A 13,589-nucleotide genomic window follows, 5' to 3' on the forward strand; every position below is an offset into this window, starting at 1 on the left:
TTCTTTTCCTTCAAATTTAGGATGAGTATTTCAATAAACCCTTATGTTTGACACACACTTACTGGCTGGCTTACTTTTCTGAGGAGAAAAGTACAGGGAAAGCACTTTTATTGCCCTAATGTCACTACCTGTAGTAGGTAATATTATGGCCCCCCCCCCCAAAAAATGTCCATGACCTAATCCCTGGATCCTGTGACTATGTTACATTACATGGCAAAAAGGACTTTGCAGATGTAATTAAGGTCAAGAAGCTTAAAATAGAGCAATTATCCTAGATTATCCCAGGTTGGCCCAATCTAATCACATGAGTCCTTAAAAGTGCGGGTCCTTCTCTGGCTGGAATCCTAGAGATGCAACAGGGGAGAAAGTCAGAAGAGATGCTGCAGAGCGGGAAGTCAGAGAGATTCCAGGGGTGAGAAGGATTTGACATGCTGTGGCTGGCTGTGACATGCAGCTGCCACGTGCAAGGAGTGGGGAGAGGGTCCTCTAGGAGCTAAGAGTGGCTCCCAGCTGACAGCCAGCAAAGAAGTAGGAACCTCAGTTCTACGATGAGAATCGAAGAGGATTCTTCCCAGAGGCTCCTGCTAAGAGCCCAGCCAGCTGTCACCTTGACTTCAGCCTTCTGAAGACTGCAGCTGAGAGCCCAGCCAAGCCATCCCACATTTCTGACCTACAGAACGGTGAGGGAATACATTCGTGTTGCTCTGAGCTGCCGGTAAGGCTGTGGTGATTCATTACAGCAGCAACAGAAAACTAACACGCAAAGAACCCAGCATTTGTTATGTCTGCTCTCTGGGTCAAGAGGGGAGAATCCAGGTGCCTCTCAACATGGCTTCTAAATGACATTGGACTGAACCATAGTATGTACCAAAGATGATGTGTATTCCTAGAGCTCATCTCTTCTCTTCCCATCCCTCCCAACTCCCCTCCCTTTAGCAAAGAATAAACTTTCAAAACATTAGGCTAAGAGCCATATGTAGGAACAATGCTTCTAACTTCTGACGGACAAAGGCAGACAAAACAAAGAAATCAAACAACCAGATGGAGCCTGATGGGGCCTCTGAAGTTTCAGCAAGAATTCCTAAAACATCTTATACAAGATGCATGATCTCACCTTTCCTGACTTCTCAGAGCTCCTGCTGGCTCTAGGACACGTTTGGAGCCCTGATTATACCCAGAGCTGATACTAAGTAGGTGCACTAACAGAGCCTACCAGTTGTGGATGCCTTTACTTCTTCTAATTGGACAGTTCCCACACCAAGCCAGCCGTTAAATATCTCGTACATCTCCCTGATTATATCTGAGTTTATTATATATTTAGTTTTACTATTCTCTAACCTAAGCCTACCTGTGCTGGTTTTAATACGTGTTTGTAATTTTTTTTACACTCCTCCCATTAAGAAGTGGACTCTAAATTCCTCTCCCCTTGATTATGGGATAGTCTTGGTGACTCACTTCTAAAGCATAAAATGCAGTGGAAATGACACCACGTGACTTCCAATGCTAGGCAATTAAAGGCAATACAAGTTCCCCCGGTAAACTCATATTCACCCTCCCTCCTTCTTTTTCAGGAAACTTGCTCTTCAAAGTTTCTGGCTCAATCAGCATGCCACAAAGAAGCCCAGTACACATGGAGAGGCCTAGTAGGCCTTCCAGGCAGCAGCCCGCACCAACCACTAGACTAGGAGAGGAGGCCTCCCATGTGACTCCAGTCCCAGCCACGATCTGACTGCAACTACACGCAACGCCATGAGCAAGAACCACCCAGCTGCGCCTAGTGGCCACCAGAACCGCGAGAGAAAAATGAATAATTACTGTTGCTTTAATCCTCTAACTTTGGGGGTGGTTCATTATTACACAGCTCATTACAGCAAGAGATAACTGAAACACTGAAAAGCTGGCTGTCCACAGATTAAGTCCTACCCAACGGGTTGAATTTTCCCAGAAAAATGTTTTATTTGCCCAACACAATGGCTTTTAAAAGTACCGAACTGGAATTCCTTTAAATGAGGCATGCAATCACTAGAACTGGGATTCCTTTAAATAAGGCATGCAATCACTAGTTCTCTATGGTCTCCACCACTCCCTATCATTTACACTTGTCTAGGTCAACATCTGTTACCTGGTTGGGCCGTGAAGGCATATGAGTTTGCACAACTTACCTCCCAACAAGATTTTAAGTTCCTTATGGGCTAAGACTATTGTCCAAGTGGTATATGCTGAGCAAAAATTCATTAAATTGGGCTTCCCTGGCGGCGCAGTGGTTGAGAGTCCGCCTGCCGATGCAGGGGACACGGGTTTGTGCCCCGGTCCGGGGAGGATCCCACGTGCCGCGGAGCGGCTGGGCCCGTGAGCCGTGGCCGCTGAGCCTGCGCGTCTGGAGCCTGTGCTCCGCAACAGGAGAGGCCACAACAGTGAGAGGCCGGCATACCACAAAAAAAAAAAAAAAAAAATCATTAAATCTATTTAAATGAATGTATTGCTATGTATACATCTACTTAGATAAACAAAGAGTGTCATTCAAGTGCTTTAAATTCTTTTTATTATGCCTTTAGGGTGTTCCTGCAGTCTATGTTTGGGAAAGGATTTAGTAGATAAGGTAGGAAGAGGTCTCATATAAATTTCAAAAACATATAGTGATGAAATTATACTGGACAATGGATACATAAAAAGAGTGTGATGATGAAATGCAATAATCTAAAGCAAAAGACACTGATACCCTGATTTCTTTGGACCATATAAAATAGATATACATCAGGCTAAAGTTTTACATTTTACCTATTAACTCTTAAAGATAGTCTAGGGAATATGGAATGGAAAAACCGTAGAGTATTTATTGCTTTATTTCACATATCCTGTAGATTGTATCCATCCCATTCCATGCTGTAGATAATTCTGGGCAGGACCATAATTTGTATAGACATTTGATGTATTTTTACATATTTTTCAGAAGATAGAGAAAAAAATCCAGGCATGTTTGGTCACAGTAGAATGAGAGTGAGTTAATAGGGAGGCTGGCTTAAAATCATTTCTGTCAAAGAAAGAGGATCCTGAGGGAAAGAAATTACTTTTGACTCAAGCTGAGCAATGAAGTAAATCCTCTATTTTTAAGCAAGCTGATGAAGTGACAATTCTGAGAACCAACCCCTAAATATGTACCTTCAGGGATGACTACCCAATTAATTTCATTCTTGCTGACATTTCCCATTGTGTTAGAAACTTCTTAATGCACATTAGTGCGGCTAAAATGGATTCCATGAGAATGAAACATAAAGGGTGTTTATCTCCTATACCCACAAAGAAGCAAAATGTTATTTCAGGGCTTTATGGAAATATAACCAGGATGTGCTGTTCAAAGTGAACTAGTGTAGTGGAGCTACTCCAGAATCATCCTCATTCGATTAACTCATGAATTTTCAGACCTAAAAGATGTCAATTAAAGTCGATGGGTATCATAAAGCTAAAATTCCCCACAGTGCCTGAAAAAGGACCCACCTGAAACTTCTTCTTAAAAAATGACTATCACATCACTTTACCATGCAAAAAGAATCTTAAATTTCCTAACATTGCTTTCCCTGATATAGACATATGGTCTGAGGAATTACTAGCATTGCACTGATTTTCATTCCAGGAGAACTCTTCCAGAAATATTAACCAATTTAATGTCCTTGTGAAAGAGGTATTTGTTTTCATTGACAGAGAAAAAAAAAGACACAAGTCACACAGTTGGCTTAAGCCCACAGTCAGCCAGCACTTTTCCAAGGCATAAATATTAGAAATAGTCAAGGCCATTAGAATCTTACAGCCCATCAGTATTTTAGGATGATGTTAAAAGTGACACATTTAGGAGTTTTCCAATTAGCAAACGCAGGCCTTGCTACACACCCAAATGAATAATGACATTCTGAAATTAAAGAATTAACTTGGCAGCATCTCCAAAATAGAAGAATCCCTGAGAAGACCCTGAAAGTTCACAAAAATACTGGTGGGAAGTTTGAATTTTTCACAAGTTGCAAAGACAAGAGTTTGAACTTATCTGAAGTAGACCTGAAAGGGCAGGATGATTTACATACTACATGTAGATGCTCACTGAGATACTGGAAACTATCTGAAGTCGTGAGATTTGAGAAGCTGGTTTTAGAACCCTAAATCTAAAATTTCTATTGAGTAATTTAGGCTTGGAATGCAACAGGCAAGATGGACTGAGAGATACTGTGACGAGAGGAGAACATCAAGGACAATGGGGCAGGTGGCTTCACATCAGCTCTCTGTCATTTCCAAAGAAGTTCTAAAGCCTTCTGCTTTCTTCCTTTGGGCTTTGGAGGGGAGTCACGGATAGGCCAGGGGAATGGCTCAGCTTTAGGCCTACTCCTTAAGGTCAAACACTTTTAACTTACTCCGTAGGCGCATATTGTAAGAAGATTTGAAGGGCAGAGGGCGGGATGGCTAGATGGGACCCATGGCTAAGAGGGAGAGGCGGTAATCACAGCTTAAGCCAAGGGAGGGTAAAGGGCCTAGAGTTTTTCTAGAGGCCAGAACAGAGGAGGGAGTTGGAAGAGGGAGTAACGAGAGACCCACAGGGCATAAAAAGAGCCAGCCAAAGATCTGGAGGCCAGAATATCACACAAGGTGAAAACATGGGCCATGAAAAAAAAAAGGGCCATGGAACTCAGGCTTCCAGCTCTGACACTATGAAAAGGTCAACAAATCCTTTCCACAAAAGCCAAGTATACCTTTCCCCTGGCTGGCAGCTTGGAGGCCGCAGGATGCCTGGAGTTACTGTAAAAGACGGGAACCAGCGGGAGTTCGTCAGAGCTCTGGCAGCCTTCCTCAGAAAGTCCGGGAGCTGCAAGTCCCTGAATGGGTGACGCTGTCAAGCCGGCCAAGCACAAAGAGCTCGCTCCCTATGATGAGAACTGGTTCTACACACAAGCTGCCTGCACAGTACCTGTACCTCCAGGGCAGCGCTGGGGTTGGTTCCGTGACCAAGATCTATGCGGGGCGTCAGAGAAATGGTGTCATGCCCAGCCACTTCAGCAGAGGCTCCAAGAGCGTGGCCCGTCGGGTCCTCCAAGCCCTGGAGGGGCTGAGAATGGTGGAAAAGGACCAAGATGGGGGCCACAAACTAACACTTCAGGGACAGAGAGATCTGGACAGAATCGCTGGACAGGTGGCAGCTGCCAACAAGAAGCATTGGAACAAAAGATGTTGGGTTAATAAATTGCCTCATTTGAAAAAAAAAGTATAAAAATGGACAAAACTGTCAACAAACAACCATTTTAGGGCCCTGGGAATTGATCAAAGGCAAACAACACATTGAAAAATGTTTAATTTTGAAAAACCGCTACAACTTAAGAGGAAGTAGAACAGGAGTCTGTGGCCTTCTTGCCTGGGACTACTAGCCTCCCTCCCAGCTCAATCAGCAAGAACTTATTTTGTTAGGATAGGGCTGGCTGGAAAACCAGCAGCTTTGCTGCCGCAGGGGGTGGAGGTAAAAACTTGCAACTATGCCAGCTGGAAGTGATAAACCCGGTAGAAAACAAACGAGGACAACCCACAGCTTTGTGAGCCTGCAGTTACAGCTCCCATTGGGGAAAGTGACAGATCAGCCAGCAATTTAAAAGGGAGACAGTGGAACTGAAAGAGTCATAGAAGAGTGAGATCAGCTCTCCACACATCCCTGGCTGACTGGGAAACTAGGCATGTGTACAGGGGAGACCCAAGAGAGCCCAGGAGAAAGTAAACTCCAAGGGTGACTGGGAAGGGCTGGTGACTTTGAATGCACACCCAAGCCCCACGCAGATCAACTGGCAGAGGGCAGAAGCCCTACAGGTTCAAAGTGTCTGAGCACAAGCTCTGCCCTGATCCCTGGCTGAGGACTAAGCTATGCAGACTCAGGGACAACCTCCATGAAGTGAGGCTAAAAACTAAAAACGAGAATTTAAAAAATGAGTAGACATCTATGGCCACATACTGTAGCAGAGACAGATTCTACTGTGTTAGTCCAGGAAAGTTACTTTTTAAAAAGCCTCAGAAAAATAAATCAGAATCCACAGGTGCTACAATACATTACCCTAAATGTCATTTTCAACAACGACAAAAAATGATGCTGAAAAAAAGTGTAAAGAAAAGCGATTAATAAAAACTGACTCTGACTGAGCCCACATGCTGGATTTAACACACAAAGACTTGAAAGCAGCAACTGTAAATTAGTTCAAAGAATTAAAATAAACTGTATTCAAACAATTAATGGAAAATATGAGGACAATGACAACAAAGAGTCGTAACAAAGAAATAGAAACTATTTAAAAAAAAACAAATGGAACTTCAGGAGTTGAAAGGTGCAATAATCAAAATGAAAACTGTATTGATGAGTCACCAGCAAATTTGAGAATACAGAAGAAAGAACTGGTGAATTTGAAGACGGATCAATAGAAATAATCCAATCCGGAGAAAAGAGAGAAAACAACCTTGGAGAATTGGGTCATATCAGAACAGAGTAATGCCAGCAGGCAGAAGAGAAAGTAATCTAAACCTGAGCTGAAGAATTTCTCAGTTGTAAGCCTCTTGTTCATTTTGTAAAATGGGGATAATAAATAGTACCTACACCTCACAGAATTGACTAGAGGATAAAATGAATTAAAATATGTAAGTCACTTCCTGGAACATTATAAACACATAATAATTTTCAGTTGCTATCATCATCATTCACACTTTGCTAGGGAAGAAAATCATGACTGGCCCTGACCCCAACAGTTCCTAGTGAAACTTCCCTACCTGTAGGAAAGGTTCCTACCGCTTGCTGAGAAGAGGGATATAAATCATAACTGCTACTGAAGGAAAATAATAGAGCTATCATTTCTTTGACACGCATTACCTAAACAAAGATCCTATAGTTACTTCATAATCACAGGCATACCTCGGAGATTGTAGGTTCAGTTCCTGACCACCATAATAAAGCAAATATCACAAATTTTTTGGCTTCCCAGGCATATAAAAGTTATGTTTATACTATATGGTAGTCTGTTAAGTGTGCAATGGCATTATATCTAAAAAAATGTACATACCTTAATTTTAAAATACTTTATCTCTAAAAAATGCTAACCATCATCTGACAACACAGTGTTGTCACAAACCTTCAATTTGTAAAAAACGCACTGTCTGCAAAGTTCAATACAGCCAAGTGCAATAAAATGAGGTATGCCTGTATACAATTACTTCTACATTTGTAATCATACTTTACTTTTTAAATATTTGGTTTTTAAGATATTCAAAAGTTTCTGCCTGAGTGTGAAATTCTAGAGAAATTTGCTTATATATATATTCATAACAAGATCTAGAAATGATTTGAACATTTGCATCTGAGTAAGCCTTCTTTTTATGTGTTGATGCTAGGAGTAGGGTAGTCATAATTAGACTGAACAACTTATTCATATAATATCAGAAATAAGAGTTGCCAAAACATAACACAAATTTTGCCAAACAAAAATAACTGGCAAGCCAGCTACTCTGACTTGAGGGGAATTACAAAGTTTGATCTAAAGAAACTCTACTTCCCACCAACATATTTATCTATTTCACTTTTTTTTTCTTTCTTTCTTTCTTTTTCTAATTTTTCTTACTCACTCTGTTTTTGGAACAGCTTTTCTCAGCCAGAAGAAATCAGTCTGTGCTAAATACTTGCGGGTTTGCAGGACGTTGCCGAAGTAGTCAGATTCTGAAAACTTGACCTGAATAAAACAAACCACGACCATCACTGTTCTAAGTGCAGATAAAAGATGGCTCTGAAAAAAAAGACTTCGGCGCACAAATGAGCGCGCAGCGGAGACGCTGCACTCCTCACATCATCTCTCAGCCATCACCGGTTAACCCAGTCTTCACAAAGCCATGAAATTTAATCCCGCCATGAAATTTAATCTCAGTGATTTTCTTTTAAAATAAAAAGCTCAAAAATCAATACGGTCGTTTCTGGATGACAGTAAAAAACGAGAAGCTGCAGTAATTTACAACGCATTTCATTTGCTTTATAACTGAAAAATCTACTTTAGCCTTTACAGAACATATTATCTTAGGTTTGAAATTTCTTCGCCCACATGAGTCCTTGATCTTTTCTAAAAATGTGTACTTTATTTATTTGTCACGTAGGTTCTTCTAATAACATTCAGTTTATTCAGCTGAAGCCTCGTTTAGTTCACAGATGATGATTCAGTCAAATGTTAAAATCTAATTTACTGTAATCAGTGTTTGTTCATGAAGGAAAAAAAAATGAAAGCGATTCAGACTTACTTTCTACCCTAAGCACAATGGAGTCACTAGAATAGTTTGTTTATTAATTGAAATTTTCTATCAACGCTCAAAAAATGCTCTGGTCACTGAAGATTCATGAAATTACAGAGGCAAATCATAGATTATAGCTCGCATGGAAAAAAAGGAAGTTGATGGCTCACAACAATGTTGTCTATTAAAATAGGGAGAAAGACATAATTGATTCTTGAGTTCCTTTTCTTTTTTTTGGAAGGAGAATGGCAGACAGTTTTAATCCTATAGGCACTCTATCTACAAAACTAGCAATACTTAACCTAAATATTGTAAATAATATCCATGTAACAGTAAAAGCAGTGATTTGTAGTGATCCCTAATGCTTTGGTTTTAAAATATATTACTGTGGCAAATAAAATTGAAAAAATACACATTTGAATAAGCAAATAACCAAGAGTAATCATATTCTTATTAGCTGTAATATTTCTGTAAATTTAAGCCATGATACTCTTTTAAAAGCAAAAATTAAAATATGGCAAATGAAGGTACATGAGACCCACAGGCATCACACTACAGATATGAATGAATATACACAACTTGACAGTTACAGACTTGACCGCAGTCTATGTGTTGGCCAGTGTCTCGCTCAGGTTTATCTCTTCCCTAACATATCATGGGTACTCATTTTGTCTGCAGAGTAACTTTTGTTAATGACTCATCTTAGCAATCTTTCCAGGGGACCAGGCCAAAATATAAAGAGAAGAATAAAATAACTAATGGCACAGAGAGAAAGGCAGGAATGAAAGTATCAATTCCTGGCATCTTCGGTGTTCTCCTTGGCCAACAAGTTACAGAGATGAGACTTCAAACTGTCCCTCCCTCACTCCTCTTAGGGGAGGTGGCTGATGAATACATCGTGGTATAATCACATAATGGAAAACCACACAGAAGTCTAAACAAATGGTCTGTATGTGTGAACATGAAAGAATCTCAAAAGCAATGCTGAGTAAATAAGACAAGTTGCATGTATTAGAGAATTTAAAATTTTTAAACTTATAAAACAATACTATATGCTGTTTATGGGCACATATCTATGTAGCAGAAGCATAAAGAAATGCATGGGAATGAGAGACACTGAATTCAAGAGAGCGTATCTAGGGAAGGAGACAGGCAGGGAAGAAGGACATTAGGTCAAGGAGGACTACACAAAGAATTTCCAATGTATCTGCTTTATTCATTTAAAATGTGTGGGTACATGTATACAGCTAATATGGCAATATGTTTAATATTTGTTAAAGCTAGAGGTGTTCAAAATACGATTTTACATACTTTTCTGATGTTTGAGATGCTCCATAATAAAAAGAAATCTTACAATCGATTGTATTTTAGGTAGATGTTTATACTCAGCCTCAGAAGAAAGAGAGTAAGCTCCTTGTTTTAAGAAGCAACCCTAACTAGCAATTCTAATGTGTTCCCGGATCACACAGTTTAAAGATGTGTCCAGTGTTCAACCTTTTTTCAGCTTTTGCTCCGAAGGCAGCTCTGCCAGAACTTTCAGAATATGATTGTAACTGACAGAAAATTCAGATACGTTCTTGGGTTCAGAGCGTGCTCCAGAAAATTCTCTCAAAGGAATTTCCTTCAAAAATATTAACTTTTTTTAGACGCAGACGTAGAGAATGGACTTGAGGACACGGGGAGGGGTAAGTGTAAGCTGGGATGAAGTGAGAGAGTGGCATGGACATATATACACTACCAAATGTAAAATAGCTAGCTAGTGGGAAGCAGCCGCATAGCACAGGGAGATCAGCTCGGCGCTTTGTGTCCACCTAGGGGGGTGGGATAGGGAGGGTGGGAGGGAGACGCAAGAGGGAGGGGATATGGGGATATCTGTATACCTATAGCTGATTCACTTCGTTATACAGCAGAAACTAACACACTATTGTAAAGCAATTATACTCCAATAAAGATGTTAAAAATATATTAACTTTTTTGTACTATCAGTGGGGTCAGTTGTTACTTCTAGAACAGTCTGCTAATAGTGGTACTTTCCTGTTCCATTCGAAAACAAAAACTTGACATTCAGGTTGTTCTACAGACATTAAATGGAAAACCACCCAAAAATTTCCTAAAGAAGAAGAGTTCCAAGTCTAAAAATACTTTACATAAATATGGTCCTACCATAGCCATGAAAATGGTCATGGGGAGCAAGACTCAGAGGCAAGTGATTACAAATTTGCCAACATCTTACCTATGTTTAGAAGGATAAATTTTAAATTGTTTTAATTATTAAACTGAGCATATTTTCTATTTCTTAGCCTGGTTCAGTTAATCTATTTCATTTATTTAATGGACATCACAGGTAACAGGGGACAATTTTTACTTTTTCCTGTAAGACAGGTTAAGTGTTTGGGAGTAAGAAAGGGCCAGACGCTGTTATTCCCATATGACAGATGGGAAACAACGATGGAGAGATTATGGAACCTGGCCAAGTCACACAGTCCAAATCATTAGGCTCCTACTTCAGTGTTATGTTCATTGGTCCTAATAAGGAAACTGGTGATTCAACAAAGAGAGTACAGGGAAGGAGGAGGAGAAGGTAAGAATTACGAGTGGGAGGAGAAGGAGTGATTAAATAAATCAGGGTACAGTTTACTTAATATCAGACAGCTGTTAAAATAACGGTAATGAAGGCTATGGAAGACAAGGACAAAACAATATGTTAGCTGCAAAGGTCAGTATACAAAATTATATATAAGCATCAATTACAGCTATACAAAAATAGATAAAATAATACACTAAAACAGAAGTACATACTATTATGTTCAAGTACCAACATTCAGGGACTTTTTCATTCCTTTTCTCTAGTTTTCAAATTTTCCACCATGTGATAATACTTTGATAATTTCAAATATTTCAATAGGGCCTTGAGTGAGAAAAAACTATGAAACCTAGCAACCATCGGGGAAGTTCTGCTTGTTGTAGAGACAGCAACAAGAATGAATGTGCATGAATATTTTAGAACCACTTGTAATCTTCAAAAAAAAATGTTTAAACTGTGAAAGCGACAATAATTGGCTCAGAAGTCTCTTGTCCTTTCAGTTACTGGTGAAAATCCAGGTCAAGTTGATAATGACTTTCAATCAATTCCACCTCCTGACTTTTCAATTGAGTGACCTTTGGGGAATTAATTGGGGCTCCCGTGTCATTTAGCTGTCCAGATCATAAAATTTAGGGGAATCTGACTTTCTCTTTGTGGAAATCCTATCCTAGATGCCTAGCACAAACACAACAGACTAAATGGAAGAATAAAGCTATTACCCTCCCCAAAGGTGAGGAACACATAATAAGGGCACAACAAGGAAATGTGTTCAGCTTCTCTGTAGAACCAGTAAATACAACTTGATAAGATACTACATAAGCCAATAGGAAGTATAGATTCTAGAACACTTTTTAAGCTAAATCCATTTAAACATACTCAGCGATATATCCAAATACCTCTAAGAAAGATTTTATTTTAGGCACCCAAAGAACTCTGAATACTTAATGTAATCCAGATTTTAGAATTATGTTTTCCCTTATTTAAATAGCAAAGTCGGACTTCCCTGGTGGCACGGTGGTTGGGAGTCTGCCTGCCAGTGCGGGGGGCGGGGGGGTTCCGGGCCTGGTCCAGGAGGATCTCACATGCGGAGATCCTCACGCGCGGAGATCCTCACACGCGGAGGGGCTGAGCCCATGCGCCACAACTACTGAGCCTGCGCTCTAGAGCCCGTGAGCCACAGCTACTGAAGGCTGCTCGCCTGGAGCTCGTGCTCCTTAACAAGCGATGCTGCCACGGCGAGAGGCCCACGCACCTCTACGAACAGCCGCTGGCTACAACTGGAGGGGGTCCTCGCGCAGCGGCGAAGACCCAACGCAGCCGAAAATTTTTTTTAAAAAAAGTATTTAAATAAAATAAACATATAAATAGCAAAGTAATACACAAGATTGCTGTGTTTAGATGGCTTCGCCGTACGTAGTATGTAGTATACATATATACACACCTACAATATGGGGTGGTGTTCAAAATGTTTAACAACCTAAGTACACAGAACACTGTGGAAGATACAGTTCCCACAGGCATTCACGTAAGGGTGACTCTGAGGGAGCACCAACTAGCACACCAACCAGGAACCAGATGAAACCAGATGCCCTGCTGCCACCACCGGGGGTAAGGGGAGGTCTTGGTCTGCTGCGGCCAGTGGAACACAAAGATGGGACTTCGTGTCCCATCTCCGTGTGTGGGAGTTACGGAGGACTGGCTAGAAGGCCAGTGGGCATCAGTGCACCTCCCTCCAGTGCCCACTCTTGCTCTCCATGGTCATGGGGGGTCAGAGATCACTTGAGAGAGCTGGCGGCAATGCTTCATTTTGTTTTTTTACCAAGTAGTACAGAATTATTTCGATATTTTAACAACTAGTTTTTCTGGAGCATTCCACCTAAATAGCACCTCACTCTTGCATAGTGGCAGCAGCACTCTCTGTCATTTATGCACACAAAAAACATATACACACATAAACACAAGTGTTCCACTAGCAAGAGCAGACCAAGACCCGCCCCAAAGAATATTATGGGCGTTCACATATTATATACATATCTCCATGCGCATATTTATGTTGATGTATGTATCACTCACCAGAAACATTGATCTTTTCTGAAAAGTTACCCACATCCAGTTCTCCTAAGTAAATGGAGGCCAGCTGTGATTCTGACTTTAGCTCCTACTGCAATTTTCCATTGGTTTTCACAATGAGTGACGTGCCTAATAGGGTCAAGTATTTACCTACTGTCTCTCAGATACATGCCCACCCTTTTACTCCGTTCTATAATATAATGCTAGGCTGTGAATCTGAAAACCATGTTTCCCACGCTCCACTGCAGTCGGCTTCCTGCCAATAGGAGGCACTGGCGGAAATCCGCAGGTGGCAGGAGGGGAAAGGATGCTGTGTTTTTTCTCTTTCATTCCCTCTCTCTCCTCTTTCTTCTTCCGACTATGACTCTGGAAGAATCTTCAGCCCCTCTTCCACAGGCCCAGCTCTGCTCTGGAGTGGCAGTTCCTCATCTGCTCTCGAAAGCAATGGTACCACCACCTCCTCCCTTTTGTGTCCCTAGACACAGGGGTAGTAACTGCTTCCTAAAAAAGTTATTAATCTCTGGTTTACCTCGCCTTCCTGATTTTTGCCTTCCAACCTATTTCCTGTATTATATCTCCTCTCTTTGAAATACCTGATGCGGTGTGGTTTTCCTGGCTGATACAGAAATCTTCCCAAAATTGGTATCAACTCACTTTT

At 40.9% G+C, this 13,589-nt stretch overlaps 1 protein-coding gene and 1 pseudogene across 1 annotated transcript in view; one reads left to right on the top strand and one right to left on the bottom strand.

The window, feature by feature from the left end:
* Positions 1–13,589, bottom strand: part of PHEX (phosphate regulating endopeptidase X-linked) — a 234,136-nt gene that overhangs the window by 65,567 nt on the left and 154,980 nt on the right. Inside the window, exon 15 of the mRNA XM_089904684.1 lies at positions 7,627–7,730. Within this exon, the coding sequence (XP_089760810.1) occupies positions 7,627–7,730 (104 nt within the window). The remainder of the gene's footprint in view (positions 1–7,626; positions 7,731–13,589) is intronic.
* Positions 4,430–5,269, top strand: LOC149744396 (small ribosomal subunit protein eS19 pseudogene; annotated as a pseudogene).

Source organism: Delphinapterus leucas, chromosome X (genome assembly GCF_059928025.1).
Source record: "Delphinapterus leucas isolate spDelLeu-1000000601 "Yukka" chromosome X, BTC_Dleu_Yukka2, whole genome shotgun sequence".
Classification (NCBI taxonomy): Eukaryota; Metazoa; Chordata; class Mammalia; order Artiodactyla; family Monodontidae; genus Delphinapterus; species Delphinapterus leucas.